This window comes from Sphaerodactylus townsendi, linkage group LG05, assembly GCF_021028975.2.
Source record: "Sphaerodactylus townsendi isolate TG3544 linkage group LG05, MPM_Stown_v2.3, whole genome shotgun sequence".
NCBI lineage: Eukaryota > Metazoa > Chordata > Lepidosauria > Squamata > Sphaerodactylidae > Sphaerodactylus > Sphaerodactylus townsendi.
The window spans coordinates 75,138,896-75,154,460 of record NC_059429.1 but is presented as its reverse complement, the minus strand read 5'-3'; the positions used below and the strand labels follow the sequence as shown (position 1 = coordinate 75,154,460).

The 15,565-nt window shown below is 42.7% G+C and overlaps 1 protein-coding gene across 3 annotated transcripts in view; it reads left to right on the top strand.

Moving 5' to 3' along the window:
- Window positions 1-15,565, top strand: part of IPO13 (importin 13) — a 69,225-nt gene that overhangs the window by 20,999 nt on the left and 32,661 nt on the right. For all 3 annotated transcript variants that reach the window (XR_007244586.1, XM_048497345.1, XM_048497347.1), the window contains exons 2-8: window positions 74-810; window positions 9,535-9,675; window positions 10,069-10,210; window positions 12,603-12,769; window positions 13,056-13,176; window positions 14,959-15,106; window positions 15,358-15,539. Coding sequence is in view for 2 of the 3 variants with exons in the window: in XM_048497345.1 (XP_048353302.1) it covers window positions 74-810; window positions 9,535-9,675; window positions 10,069-10,210; window positions 12,603-12,769; window positions 13,056-13,176; window positions 14,959-15,106; window positions 15,358-15,539 (1,638 nt within the window). In the remaining variant the exon portion in view is untranslated. The remainder of the gene's footprint in view (window positions 1-73; window positions 811-9,534; window positions 9,676-10,068; window positions 10,211-12,602; window positions 12,770-13,055; window positions 13,177-14,958; window positions 15,107-15,357; window positions 15,540-15,565) is intronic.

Below are 15,565 nucleotides of genomic sequence, written 5' to 3'. Positions count from 1 at the left end.
GTTCTGATGACTTAGAATCTGGTCTTTCTGTCTGGGGACTGTGAGGATTGAAATTTTTTTTGCTCTTTTGCAGGCACTTCACCAGTTATACTATGACCCCAACATTGAGAACAAGAACTTGGCTCAAAAATGGCTGATGCAAGCTCAAGTCTCGCCCCAAGCGTGGCATTTCAGCTGGCTATTACTTGACATGGACAAGGTGCCTGAGATTCAGTACTTCGGGGCCAGTGCCCTGCATATCAAGATCTCACGCTACTGGAATGACATCCCAGCTGATCAGTATGAGACCCTCAAGTCACAGCTCTTCAGTCACATAACCCGTTTTGCTAGTGGCTCCAAGATTGTGCTGACTCGGCTGTGTGTGGCACTGGCTTCATTGGCACTCAACATGATGCCAGAGGCATGGCCGTGTGCTGTTGCTGACATGGTGCGAATGTTTCAGGCAGAAGACTCTAACATAGATGGGCGAGCTCGCTGCTTGGCTCTCCTGGAACTGCTCACTGTCCTGCCGGAGGAATTCCAAACCAGCCGCCTGCCGCAGTACCGCAAGGGGCAGGTGCGTGGTGTTTTGGCACAGGAGTGCAGTTCTGTCTTCCCCCTACTAGAGCAGCTGCTGCAGCAGCAAGACTCTCCTAGTTTCATTAAACAGAAGGTACTGAAGTGCTTCTCTAGCTGGGTGCAGCTGGAAATACCCCTGATGGAGTGTGAGAACTTAATCCAGGCAGCCTTTACCTCCCTGGGTGATCCAGAACTCTTTGATACAGCAGTGGAAGCCATTGTCAATGCCATTTCCCAGCCTGATGCTCAGAGGTAAGGGTTACTCTCACATTGTGGGCATACTAGATTTGTTGCCTGTTAATCTCACATTGTGGGAAGAATTGTTACTAGATTTATTGCATATTAGATTTGTTGCACTTTTCCTATGCAGCTGCCAAGGATGCGCCTGTGTCAGCCCAGCTTTCACCAACTCTGGATTTGAGCAATCTGGAGTCTTTTTTTTTGGTGTTGTTTTAATGGGGAGCAATTGCCATACTTGTGCCATGGAATCACGTGTCAAGGCTTGATAATGACACCTTTTTTCATTGATGCAAATTCTGGCCATGACTTTTAAACTGAATCAGAAAGAGAACATGTTAAATTCCAGATATGTTCACGGATCTTTTCTGTCATTTCACTAAACCCTACCTGGTGGGAAAATTGAAAGCTAAAAGGGAGGAGTAATCTGGATTTGCTATATCCAATGTACTAGACTACAGGCCTATGCCTCCTAGCCACTTTTGAAACCCTGTCTTTACTCTGGTAGCTTCACCAAAGTGGTAGGCACAAATGAAGAATAGGCAGTTTAGTGTTGCCTCAGGCAAGTGTCCCACCATCTTTTCAGGCAATGGTAGTTATGCTTGTTTAATTGACGAGACCTGAGAAAAGTTCTAGAGCAGGGGTCTGCAACCTATGGCTCTCCAGATGTTCGTTGACTACAAATCCCATCAGCCCCTGCCAGCATGGCCGATTGGCAGCATGGCAGGGGCTGATGGGATTTGTAGTCAACGAACATCTGGAGAGCCATAGGTTGCAGACCCCTGTTCTAGAGCACAGATGAAATTTTCAGAAGTCAATGGTTCAGTAATATCATGATCATTAATAAAGAATTTTAAAATTCACCTAACTGTGAAATACCTCCCCAACACAAAGGTTCTGGTGTCTGCTTTTCCCAGAGTTTATTCTTGTGGTTGATGCAGGCTGCAGTCCAAAGAACACTTTCTTGGGATTAAGCCCCGATCTGGGATTTACTTGAGTAGGAATGTTTAGGATTGCTCCTATAATAACCTAAAAGAGAATATTTAGGTGGCCTATATAAATCAGTGTATGACCATATATGGAACCAAATGTAGGTTGCTAAAAAGTTAAAATTAGACCTTTTTAAAATGCCTCTATAGTCTAAGTTTGCTGGTGATCTCATATGCCTAGGACAGAGGTTTTGCCAGTAGAAGTGAGGGTCAAAACATTAGTTGGGTTAGTACTCTGAAAAGTAGTTTCTTATGTCATCTTTCTATAATGATAGCAGCTAACAACACCTTTCACACTGTTGCCAACTGATGATAAGACCTGATCTAATCTTTAAAAATTTAAATACTTTTTTCTGTAAGGGTAACCTCTAGTTTCTTGGTACCTATCAACCAGTGTTAAATCTGTGTGTGTGTTTTGATTTGTTTTTGTGTGTTGTTGTATGTTTCATTGTAAAGACTAGCCTACCATTCTGCATTATTACAACCAAGTGAGTGTTTTCCTTCAAAATTTCTGCACATCTGGTTAAACTTATTTCTGGTGGTCTAACTTTCTAACTGAATTGTGTGCTAGAAATCTGAATAGCTGGTTGATTAGGATGCACACTTGACCCTGGAAATCAGAGTGCCTAACTAGCAAGACTCTTACTGTTATTGATGATATTGTTCCTGAGCAGAATGTAAGGTTATTTTAAAGGACATATTAGAACAAGAATACTTCCAGCATTTGAAACATAAAGAATGAAACTTCCATCTGTAAGTAATTTTCCCTTCCTTAATTCTCTAAGTATATTTAGGGAGAATGCTTGAATATCACAATAATGTTAGTATCGATAATGGCAGATCCATGTTCAGATTAAACTTCCTTATTTCACCTTTGGTAGAAAGCAGATTTGGTTGCTGATATCCAAGGAACAAATTTCAGTGGGCATCTGATCAGTCAATATACAAAATCAGTTTTCTCTGCAAGGTATGCATGTCATTCTAGGAACCTGCTTCTTGAAACTGTTGTTTTGTGGTTCAATAATGCTAACATCTTGATTAACCTTGGGCCTGTTATACCCACGTGGGAGCTAAAATTAATTTCTTATAGGATCAAAGGTTCAGTTAAACACAGAGATAGGTAGGGAAATTAATGACAGGAGTCTGTATTACCTTGCATTGGTGATAATATTTCTAAGAATTCGTATTTAAAAGACCACTAAGGTTTTTTATCTTTAAAATAAAGGTGCTTATGTCTTTGATTCTTTATAAAGGTTTTTTCAAAATAAGAATTCCAGAGTAAACACTGTAAATGTCTTATTGAAATTTCTGCACTCCATTGTAGCTGTACATATAGAATAGGCCTTTGAATGGTATGGTCCTGGCATGGATGTTACTCAAAGTGGTGGGAGTCCCTCCCTTTTATTGTGGAGAATTTTAAAGCAAGAGCAGACTTTTAGCTTAGCAAAAGACTGGGCAAGCTTGAGACCTTGTTTTACAGGAATCAGTTTTTGCAAGAAACTCCAAAGGAGAGCAAATAAAGGTTAACAATTTTTATTAAGGGACAATGGGGGCACATATGCACACAATAATCAAAACAGCAGAACATACACACAGTCCCAGGATATAAGCAGTTTTGAACGGATAGGTCTTGAATAGAAGAGGGAATTGGAGGGTAAGGCTTATAGTCACCTGATTTTGAAGTGGAACAGAATTGAGAGACCTGTGCTTAGCTCCTGGAAGAACAACGCATTGAGGAACAATATCACAGAGGGAGAGGTGTCCAGAGATATTGAACAAGGACTACTGGGAGAAGGGGCTCCTTGAAGGGGAAAAAAGGGACCCTCAGGGTTATGCAGAGTGACCCTTAATTTCCCAGGACAAAGAGAAGTTCTGCCCTTCCGGAGAAAGGCAAGAGACAAGCATCAATCTTATTGGTTGGGTTGTTAATCCAATGGGTTGAGGCATCAGCTTGATATTCCAAGCTCAGGAGTGCCTGCATGGGGGAAAGTAGCTGATGAAATTACAGCTATAGAACAATGACAGTGCAAATGAGGTGGTCGTTAGAGAGGTAAGTCGGAGGACGAAGCATTGATTAATATGACACTGAGCAGGCAAGCACATTAACAAATTCATTGTCTTCCCAGGGGTGTATGGTCCAGGAGTGGAGATGGGAACGCTCTGCAGGGTAGGGGTATAGTGTTCACTTAATCTCCTCAGGAAGGGTGTCAGAAAGCCATTATGCAAGGCTGATTTGGAGAGGGCAAGTCCAGACAAGTTTTTACTTACTGTGTGTCCTTGTGGGTACACTAAGCCAATGCAGAGAATGGGCTCCCCATTTTGGCACTGCACTGCTAGGCACCCCAAGAGGTTGGCAGGATAAGTAGAGATATTATTGTAAAACAGAGATCTCCCCCCACCACCACCACTGTAGGTTGGTCTGGCAACATGGAGTAAGTGTAAACAGATTAATACTATCCTACTTCTTAGCAGGTCTTCCCTCAGTATTAGTTGTGTGAAAATGTGATAGCTGGCAAAAAATCAGACTAAAGTAGTGGTCTGGAACATTAAGAATGATTTCAGGATAAAATACTAAAGAGGGAAGGCTATTATAATAGAGCTTGAGTTGATATTGTTGGAAATAATATATTCTGCCTAAATGTTTGAATGCAGAAAGTACAGCTGCTTTTACATGAGGAGCAACATAATCAGAATCCAGAACAGGTATTAGAGAACCAGTCTAAATTAGTTATGGATTCAGACTCTGGCCCAAATCCTGGTGACAAATTACCACTTCCATTATATGGATTTGTCCTTGGCCGTTTCCGCACGGCCAAAAGCAGCGACGCGATGACGTCGCAAATTGCGGCGCTATCTGGCGTTCACCTGGGCTGGTGAATCCGCGTATGAAGTAATGACGATTACTGGCGCTCGCGAGCGGCGTCCACCATGACGTTAGCGCCCTGCGCACTAGCGGCCGTGCAGGCCTGGCGTCATGCCACGCAGCAGTCGCGATGGACAAGCGTGACTGCCCTGATGTCCTGCCGATCCCCATCATCCAGTGCTCCCCTCCCAGCTACTGTCAGTCCCAGTGCATGGGTCTGGGAAAGGTGCTTAATGACACCAGGGACAAGCGTGTGTGTGTGTGGAAAAGGTGGCCAGCTGTGCGTCACAGCGTCGCCCATTTTGTGACGGCTCCCTGCGGCTGTTACGCCGCGAGTGCGGCGTCGATGCGTCACAGGGGAAAAGTGGTTTAGCGTTTTTCGGTACGGCGTCTTCAGCGGTTTAGCGTTTTCTCGTGACGGCGAATCATCTTACCTCATGCATCTTGTCTTGACATCTCGCTATGGCGGTTCTTTTACCGTTTCCACGACGTCATATTTCGCCCGTGCGGAAACGGCCCTTGATTCTGGGATTCATCTGCTACTGTTGATTGCCTTTTTGTCATTCCAAATGGATAAGAGGCATGAAGTACAGATAAAATCATTTTTGTTGCACAATTATTTAATTTACTGTTATTATTTTGTTGCATAATTTCATGAACTCTTTCCACAATTACTGTACTTCACCTTGTACTATAAGAAACAAGACAATTTGTATAGGCCAGCTATTTGCAGAATAATTTAAAAGTCACTGATTTGTTTCAAAAAGAGTTTGTTTACCATATGGATAACATCAAGAGCAACCAGCTAATTTATTCTTGCTTGCCCTTCTCATTAGACAAGCTATACTCATTTGCCACATTAGCAGACCATAATTCCAGGTAGGTCATGGCCATACTTTTATGCCAAACCTAGTGGTTCACTTAAAGTTAGTTTGCATCTTCTGACATTTTTCCTGGTGGTTCTTATTGCTTACATCATAAATATGCATTGAGCAGGACTGGCCACGGTGCAGCTTTGGAATTCACTAGCATATAAAATGGGTAGTGGTAGTGGTGGTGCAGATCTATACCTGATAGTCCAAAGTCACAGACGTTGGAGATGTACAGCTACTTACCCAACAGGCAAAGAAAGACTTGGGAATGCCTGTTTAAACCTCTGGTCAGGATGGTGGATTTGTGTGCTTCCCCTAAAAGAAAATTTCTCCAGGATATGTAGTGCATGTACAAAGGTGAGAATGTCAATGTTCACTTGATCAGGTAGGAGTTCAGTAAACTTGCATTGTACTCTGTGTTTGTATGGGACAGTTGTTCGGGATAGAGAAGAGAGTGTAAGGCACAGAAGGAACTAGTTCTGTTCTAGAGACTGAGCAGTCGGTTGTGTTCGAGAGCAATCAGCCTGGTTGCTGCTTAAAACCACCATAGTATAGTGCAGGGGTAGGGAACCAATTGGCCATGCTGGTAGGGGCTGATGGGAATTGTAGTTCCTGAACATCTGGAGAGCCACAGGTTCCCTACCCCTGGTATAGTGATTCAGCCTTTTGTCTGTCAAGGGAGCTGATAAACAAAGTGAGACGATAACAATGTAATCCTAGTTGGACCTGCAAAATCGGACTCCGTTTCCTCCATGCAGCATTTACTGGTCCTGAGAATCCTACTGGATCTCATTTCCTTCATGGCTGTTGCTAGGAGAGAACTGCTTTTGCTACTGCTGTCTCCAACTCCTCTGCAGTTTTCTGTGGATGTTTTTCTGGCAGTCTCTGCACATTCTTGTCTTCTAGCTACCACTGGAGTTGTATACATCCTCCTCCTCAGTTGTTGCAGACAATGCAGAATTGGATTGCTTAACACCATTTTCTTCATTTAACCTTCATTCTACAAAAAAACCCAAATAAACCAATGTAGTGATTTTGCTCACTTTTTCTGGACTTTTAATGTTTTCTTTTTCTTTTTGGAGGGATTGGGTCAATACAGATGTCGGCCTCAAAGGACTAACATATCGGTTAGGTAGCCTCTGAATTATTTGAGTGCCATATACACGTGTATTTCTGGAGCAGCAGTGGCGTAGGAGGTTAAGAGCTCGTGTATCTAATCTGGAGGAACCGGGTTTGATTCCCAGCTCTGCCGCCTGAGCTGTGGAGGCTTATCTGGGGAATTCAGATTAGCCTGTACACTCCCACACACACCAGCTGGGTGACCTTAGGCTAGTCACAGCTTCTCGGAGCTCTCTCAGCCCCACCCACCTCACAGGGTGTTTGTTGTGAGGGGGGAAGGGCAAGGAGATTGTAAGCCCCTTTGAGTCTCCTGCAGGAGAGAAAGGGGGGATATAAATCCAAACTCTTCTTCTTCTCATATCTGTGGATTACATATGGACTGCTGGCATGTGTGAAATAGCTGTGTTTCCAAAGAATATGCTTACCAACCAGGTAATTGACAGTTGGCTGATTAGTCGCCAGCATATGCTCTCTCTGGAGTCATCCCTTGCTCTTTTTGTCAATTTCCTCTTTGCTTGTTGTCTTGGTTACAATCACGTATTGGCAATTGCAGGAGGATTGACATACATGAAATTGCTCCTAAGGTTCTGGAATGCTGGTGTGTATAAGGATGCAGTGGCTGTCCGGGTGCTCCAGAAGAGTATTGCACTGACATTGTACTTTGATAATTGAAGCTCTGGGCTCCTTCAAATTGCCCTTCCCTTCCATAAATTCTTCTTTGGAATTAATCATGCAAATGACATAATTTTTTACTTCTTAATTCTATTTCAAAATATTCTAACCAGAATGGATGATATGCACTCTGTAACACGTTGAAGTGCTATAGAGCTAAAAAAAAGGAGAAAAAACGGGACTACGGGAAGCAGGAAGAAAACCCAGAAGGGATTTTACATGCTCTTAAGTTTCCCTATAAGGTTAAAATCTCATTTGACAGAGAAGTGAAATCAGAACTGTATTTCTGATGATCCAGCAGGTGAATTGTGTGCTGGGCTCTGATGTCAGTGTTAAAATTGTAGACATCTTGACTAGCAGAGAATAATGCAAACAAAATTACCTGGATGTGGCTGGTAAATTATGGGAATGTAGCTTTAAGTCTGCTGCAGCAAACAAGTGTCTAGGCCTTTATGCATCTCGTGAAATCTGATGCCATAATACATTTGATAGTATTTAGGGTGACATAAGACTCCCTGAGTATAGCTATTAAATTTGCCAGATAATTGCAGGTGCCAGACTTTTGGGGGGAATGATGATTTTTAGGCTATTTCTTCATCACAGGATAGGTACTCAGAATTCAGGAGATTGTGTAAGATAGGTTTTAGATTTGGGTTCATTGTTATTGTGACCAATAATAATAATATTACGTGTGTAGATCAATAGCCCATCAAATGCTCATCTAAGAATGTGATTCCTACCTTACTGTCTTCGTAGATAGAATGGCTACTCAGGCTGAAGGTCTGGTTTGTGTAATAAAGTGTTCTGATACACCAATCTCTGCCACACATATCATCATTGTTAAGAGGTACAGCAAATATTTCACCTAAAAGATCACATTTCCAAGAAAGGAAACAGACATTTACATGTTAATTAACAGGCTGGTGATTTGCGCATGACAAGGACACAAGATTCAGTTTATAGTTAGATTAGATTTCCCTGGATGTAGCGTGTAAGTAAAGCATTCCTTGTAAAACAAACACATGTATGTGAAGGGTGTCTCTGCCTGCTCCAGAGCAACACGTTAATACTAAATTTCACGGCTGTATTAAAATGGCTTTTCTCTTTGCCACCTAATCTTTGTCAAATACTCTCAGAAAAATTTGACAGTCTCATTCAACCCACATCTGAGAGATTCAGGCTATCTTACATATGCCCAATTATGTAAAACTCACATGACCGTATCAAAACCTTCTTATTCATCACTTCTGATAGTCTGAGGTGAACACTTCTCTGAACTTAGAATAAACTTTCTATAGAAATTATATATCAAAATTGTGAACTATTAGGTTAACTTGTTCAGACCCATGACCCAAAGATTTTTCTGTGTATCTGTCTGGCTATTCAAAGTTATCTCTACCTGAAGGATAGAACAGTGAGAAAATAGCTAAATTTGAAACATAAAGTCTATTGTCAGGCTTGTGTTTGTTTAGCCAATATCTTTAACAGATGAGGTCTGTCTGCAACAACAGGTCAGGTAATAACACATGTAGAGATATAAGCATTATCATAAATCTCTTCTCACAATTCAGAAAGATTTCACAGGGGGCGGAAGATTCCATTTTGTGGCAATTTCTGGATTTGTAACTGCAGAACAACGGGGTGACTGAAGAAGGAACAGTCCAAATACTCAAGTGGTTGAAGCACTTTCTCCATTAATAAAGACTAAAGTGATTGTGGTTTAGAGAAATGACTAAGGAGGGACTGAGATTCAGATGTATAAAATTAAGCATGGTGTGGAAAGTTGGCATGGAGAACTTTCCCCTGTATTACACAACAACTGGGGAATCAGTAACTGGGAAGGGAATAGATTCAAGACAGAAAAAAGAAGTATTACTTCACACAACACAGTTTCCATCAACTGCCACAAAATGTAGTAGAGCCACTGGCTTGACAAGTTTAAGCTGGGGGAAGAGGAATTAGACAAACTTATGGTGGATAGGTATACTAATAACTATTAGCCTCCATATTCACAGAATACACTTCTGATTGTGACTTGTTGGGATGTTGCTATCATGTCCTGGTTTTGTGCTTCTTGATTGTTTACTGATGGAGACAAGGTACTGGACTAGATGGATCCTAAGTCTGATTCATCAGGTCTCTTGCTTTCTCAAAGGAGGGTGGATTCTGATTGAGGGGGAGGGGGTACATGCCATCAACCCTCATATTTTCTGTTCTTTTGCAGGTATGTGAATACTCTTCTGAAGCTCATCCCACCTGTACTAGGGCTCCAGGAACAGCTGCGCCAAGCAGTTCAGAGCAGGGATATGGAGATGTCTCATGGGATCTGCCGTATTGCTGTGGCCCTGGGGGAGAACCATTCCCGGTGAGGAGTCTGGCAGTTCTGCATGCATGAAAATGAGTCTAGCTTTTGATGGTACTCATTGGGGACAGTCTGGGCATCTTTGTCCTGCTTGGTATCCCTTACAGCTAAGCACCATATAGGTCCCCCAAGTCTCTTTCTGAAACAGCTAGGATCCAGTGGGTCTGGACATTCTTACATCAGCATGGTTATGTGGAGGCCTTAAAATTCCACTCCTCAGGCAATCCTAGCTCAGTTCCAGTAGTTCAGCTTCCTAGAGCTTTTGCTTTATGGATTGCTGGGGCCCTTTCATCTTGAAGTAAGGGGGTTGGTCATTCATACATTCTGAGTTTGGAGCATCTGTTATTTTCATGGCATAGCAGAAGCTTGATGCTGCATGCCTCATACCTCCCACAGAGCCCTCCTGGACCAGGTGGACCACTGGCAGAGTTTCCTGGCACTTGTCAACATGATAATGTTCTGCACTGGGATTCCAGGACACTATCCTGTAAATGAAACCACCAGCTCTCTTACCCTCACCTTCTGGTATACACTGCAAGTAAGTATTAGCCATCTTTCTGAGTTGGGCTTCCTTACTGGCATCTTCCCAGTTTGGTATGATGTTGCCTGTTTAGTACTATGCATGTTCTTGTATCACCTGTTCCATATAGGTTTACACATAACTGGCTCCAGTGTCAACCTTGGGCTGGCCATAATGGAATTTTCTCTATTGGGAAACTAATTATCAGCCTAAGCTTTAGCTTTTGTGGTAGAAATTCTTGTGTTCCTCCAGGCATAGGTCAAAAGCCAGGCTCAGTTTATTGTCAAGTTGCTAAGTAAGCATTTCCATTCATGTTACATAGTAAAGGAGCTGAATGCCAGCCAACATTTGTTTCAGTAGGTTGTTTACTGGATGTGACCTGAATGCACATCTGTGTATCCAGCTTTTTCTACTGGTAGGAAAAAAGATTTGAAAACCTAGGATTTTAGCTGTGAACCAGATATAGTTAAAGTAGACAGAGTATTTCAGCAGATCTCCAGGATATGTACCAAATCAACTGTTTTGTGGAGCTCAGTGTTTCTCTTGTTATGCTTTAACTGTCTGTGTTCTCATGGGGACTTAACTCCCTGATACATCATGGTGTCGGTTGATACTTTCTCTTTCCTCATAGCAATGGGAGGTATTGAAGCATTGCGTCTTCGATCAATGACCTCGTCTGGGAAACACCTTATATCTCTGCTTGGCTAGACACATAAGACCATTTTTGTTCTCTGTCTGATATGCAGAGTTGTGCTATTTCCAGTACGACATTCTGAGGTTCACAAGTGCTTGAATATGTCTCTTTTGATTTATGCTGCTATACTAACCATGCAATCCTGTGGAAAGTTTCTGCCATCTAAGCCCACTGAAATCGAACAGGAGGGATTCTATATAGGATTTCATTATGAGAGACAAAAGCAGGGTGGCTGGTCTGACTTGCCATCCCCACCTCCACAGTTCCTTGGAGCCCAGAAGCCTCATTAGCATGGCAAATTAGCTTGCCACACTCCTGCCACTATTAAAGAACAAGCCTGTTGAACTGCTGCTTCTCTTGGTGCCAGCTAGATATAGAATGAGGTCATGCTTTGTCTCTGTATGTGGCTGGTGGAGTCCTCAAGTCCAAAGACAGAACTGGAACATCATCACAGATAAGCTGCTGGAGAATAGACAGTAGAAGAAGACTTGGGCGGTGGGGGGGGGGGGGTATCAATATTTGGCTGCTTCATGCTCTGGAACAAAAGGGTCTAGACTGACTTTTTGGTTTTCTGGGTGCATACTTTCAGCTTTTCTCTCCATCTACTCTATGTACACAGGCACACAAAATTTATTTCTTACCTTAGTGTATCTCCAAGTGCTCAGAGTTTTGATTGGGAATTAGCAGCTAACTCTTGTGGGTTTTCCTGGCTGTGGTCTGGTAGTTTTTGTTCCTCGGCCACACAGCCTGGAAAACCCACAAGAGCCTTTAATTCTGACCATGAAAACCTTCAACAATACATTAGCAGCAGAGTCTATTCTGACTGGCTCAAAATAGCAGCAATGTAGAACAAAGAGAGCCCGCATGATGTAGTGGTTAAGCGCTGTAGTAAGCTGGAGAACCAGGTTGGATTTGTTTTCTTGCTCCTATACATAAAACCTCTTGGGTTACTTGGGCTAGTCACAGTTTTTTCTCCACTCTCTCAGCCCCACTTACCTCACAAGGTGTCTGTTGTGGGGAGAGGGAGGGAAGGAGTTTGTAAGCTGCTTTGAGACTCTTTGCGAAAGAAGAAGGCAGGGTATAAATCCAAACTCTTTTTCTTCTTCAAATGTGCCACTGTGGGAACTGCTGCATGCCTCAATTGGCCAGAAATGTAGATGATAGAAGGAAGCAAATGGTAGCCACTGAAGATGGAAATTAGTATACTAGGTCAGCTACATTTCTGGAAAGGTTCTATCTTTAGTTGGTGTTGGTGGGTTTAGGTGAAACCATACTGCTAAGGTTGTGGGCTGACTGATATGATATAGCAGAGATCCTTTTCCTGTTTTATGTTTTTAATGTTGGCACACTATGGTCAGTTGGATACTGACAGCTCAAGTGACGTAACAGAACATTCAGTGTTGGAGAGACCTGAAGTTTTTGTTGTGACCTTATTTCAGTCTCCACCTGAGACAGTGGATGTAGAGTCAGGAGGTGAGAATTCTGGGAATGACAGTTCTGCCACTGTATATGAGTCATGGTATATTAGTGGAGCAGAATTCTTAAGTGAAGAAACTTGGGTTTAGAATATGAATTCTGGGAACCCCACACAGAAGATTATTCAAACATGAGGTCATACCCTCAAACTATTGGGAACAGATCATGTTACAGTAAAAAGGCCCATGTCATGTTTGGTTTTTCCAGTCCTCACCTAAGAAACGGTCTTTTTCTTTGTAGGATGACATCCTCTCCTTTGAGCCAGAAAAACAGGCCATGTATCAGCAAGTATATCGGCCTGTCTACTTCCAGCTAGTGGACGTGCTCCTGCACAAGGCTCAGTTTCCTTCTGATGAAGAGTACAGTTGCTGGTCCTCTGATGAAAAGGAGCAATTTCGGATATACAGGTATGACCTTTTGCCTGGCTATCTTTAGGTAATGCAGTATGCTTCTGATTTGCAGAGGATTGAGTTGGCCATGGTAGCAGGAGGTTTTACTGTGTAGAGGAATGAGAGACTGTCACAAGGCATATGTGCATATTCTTGAAAGGACATAATGGATGTACAATAATGTGGAAGTTTCTCTTAGTTGGCCAGAGACTGCAACTGTACCAGCAGTTTCTTTCAAGCAGCTGCACTGTATTGTGTGGATAGGAGGCTACGTAGTGACTGTTTTCTGCATTGTCCTCTTCAGAGTGGACATCTCTGACACTTTGATGTATGTGTATGAAATGCTTGGAGCAGAGCTACTGAGCAGCTTATATGACAAGCTGGGGCGTCTTCTAACCAACACAGAGCAGCCAACATCATGGCAGGTGAGTGGCGCCTGTACCCTTGCATAGAAACATGAAGCTAGCTGCAAGCGGATTTTGCAGAATTTTACTGTTTGTATGGTGACTGAAATAACCTGGACTGGTGACTGAAATAACCTGGAAAGAGAGAAGGAGCATTGGGGTTCATTGAGACTGCAGAAAATGTGCAGGTCAAGCTAGACATGATGCAGAAGATTCTGCAGATTAGTAACCTGGTGTTGGGGAAGAGGTGATTTACTGTTTCCTTCCTGGGGTGGTGGGTGGAAGACAGGTAGATACAAAGGCAGCATTTGTTGTTCTTTGCCTGTTGATCTAATTGCAGTTTTCAGGGTAGTATCAGAGAAATGGCACAGAAGAAAAGAGTTAAACACCCCTTCTCCCAGCACTTCTTTCCTGGCTGTGGAGCTTTTAATTAGGAAAAATGTCTGGGAGATCCTCATTATAGCTATGTCACATTTAGTTTGACCCTTGGTTTGAAGATTATGGGGCGGAAGAAAAAACTATTAAATCACTAAAGGGTTTGAAAATTTTTTTTTAAGGTTTGAAAAGTTTTATCACTAAAAATGGATTTTGAATTATGATTACATTCATCTCTTTATATCATATATATCATATATATCATACATATTTATATGATATATTTCTGAGTATACAGCCCATAAAATGAGAACAGGAGGTCTGGGTTGGGGACCTAAAGTGCCATTTGCTAATCCTTGCTTAAAACTTGACACTTTTCATTCTTGACTTTTGCAGCAGTTTGAACACAGTTGACACACTCTGCAGCAGTGACCAAGTTATGCAGAACATGTCTAATGACAGAACTGCAGAATCCCAACTGTCTGCTCTGTTGAGTAATCCCAACAGCCGGTGGTTCTGTGGTTTCAGGCCAAGTTAGGGCTGCTTAGAAAATGTCTGGCGTAAGGGTAAGCCATTATGGTGGATTGGAAGTCTGGGATTTGGCTATTTCTGTGAAGATAATTCAGGACTCTTGTCCCACTTTCTTCACTATAACATCTACCCCTTCAATTTGGAGAACAAGGTGTTGGTATCCTCCAGTGCTATGACAGGAGTAAAGCCTGGACCAGGAAACCCTGTATGGCAGCTCATCGTAGTGTGTTGTTAGTGTACTTCTGGCAAGGAAAACAGTGATGGGCATCAAGTGCCAGTGACTGTAAGGGTTCATTATTAATCACCCTTGACAGCCAAGTAAAAATTGATATGGGCTGTAATTTACCGGCAAGTCTTGATGCAGCAGCAGTCATGGCAGCACATTCAGTATGCCAGAAATCCAGGGCCTGATAGGATGGCTCTAGGTCAGAGGACAGAGGAGTACAGATCTCCTGTCACCCCTTGTACAGGTATAGATGCATAGCCATTGCTGTCAACGATGGCACACTGTCAGCAAATGTTTTTTGTTGCTGGAAAATGGTCGTCTTTGGCCTGTCAAATCAAGAGCTGACTCATTAAGAAAACAAATGCCCCAGCAAAACAGGTTAGTAGTGAAAATATAGGTATCTTCAGGTAATAACTATGAGTAATTATTGAAACACTTCCGCTTTTCTGGGGAAGCTGGTCTGCATGTGTTTGGCTAGAATGGAATCTGTGGTGGGGATGCCTTTTTTGTACTATGCTTATTGTTAGTTAATCTTGGGTTCCAGTTACCTGGGAGAAAGGCAGGCATATACATATTTAATATAAATACATAAATAAACAATGCTCCCTTCATCAACGTGGGGCATTTGAGACAGGCCGTGAGCTCAAGGGACAAATCTTTCTTTCTCACAGCACACAGAAGCTTTGCTTTATGGGTTCCAGTCCATTGCCGAGACTATAGATGTTAACTACTCAGACGTGGTTCCTGGCCTTATTGGGCTCATCCCCCACATCAGCATCAGCAATGTGCAGCTTGCAGATACTGTCATGTTCACTATTGGTAAGAGGACAAGACATACGGTGGGGAGGTTGAGGTCAGAAGATCAGTTATTGCCACATGAATCGTGGTACTCCCTGCACTTATGGAGGGGCTGCTAGATTCCAATGAGAATGTCTATGTAAATATGCTGTTGCACATACGTTGTTGCTTGGGTAGGGGAGGGTTTCCTCCACGTTCCCTGGGGTGTACTAATAGTTCTTAGAGCATTAACTTAAAACAGGTCCAAACTAAGCATCTTCTCTGTTTCTCAGGGGCCCTCTCAGAGTGGCTGGCTGACCACCCGGTCATGATCAACAATGTGCTGCCCCTGGTGCTGCAGGCACTGGGCAACCCTGAGCTGTCCATATCCAGTGTCTCCACCCTTAAGAAGATCTGCCGTGAATGCAAGTACGACTTGCCTCCCTATGCTGCAAACATTGTTGCTGTGTCTCAGGTAACTGATTAAAAGGTTTGTGAACC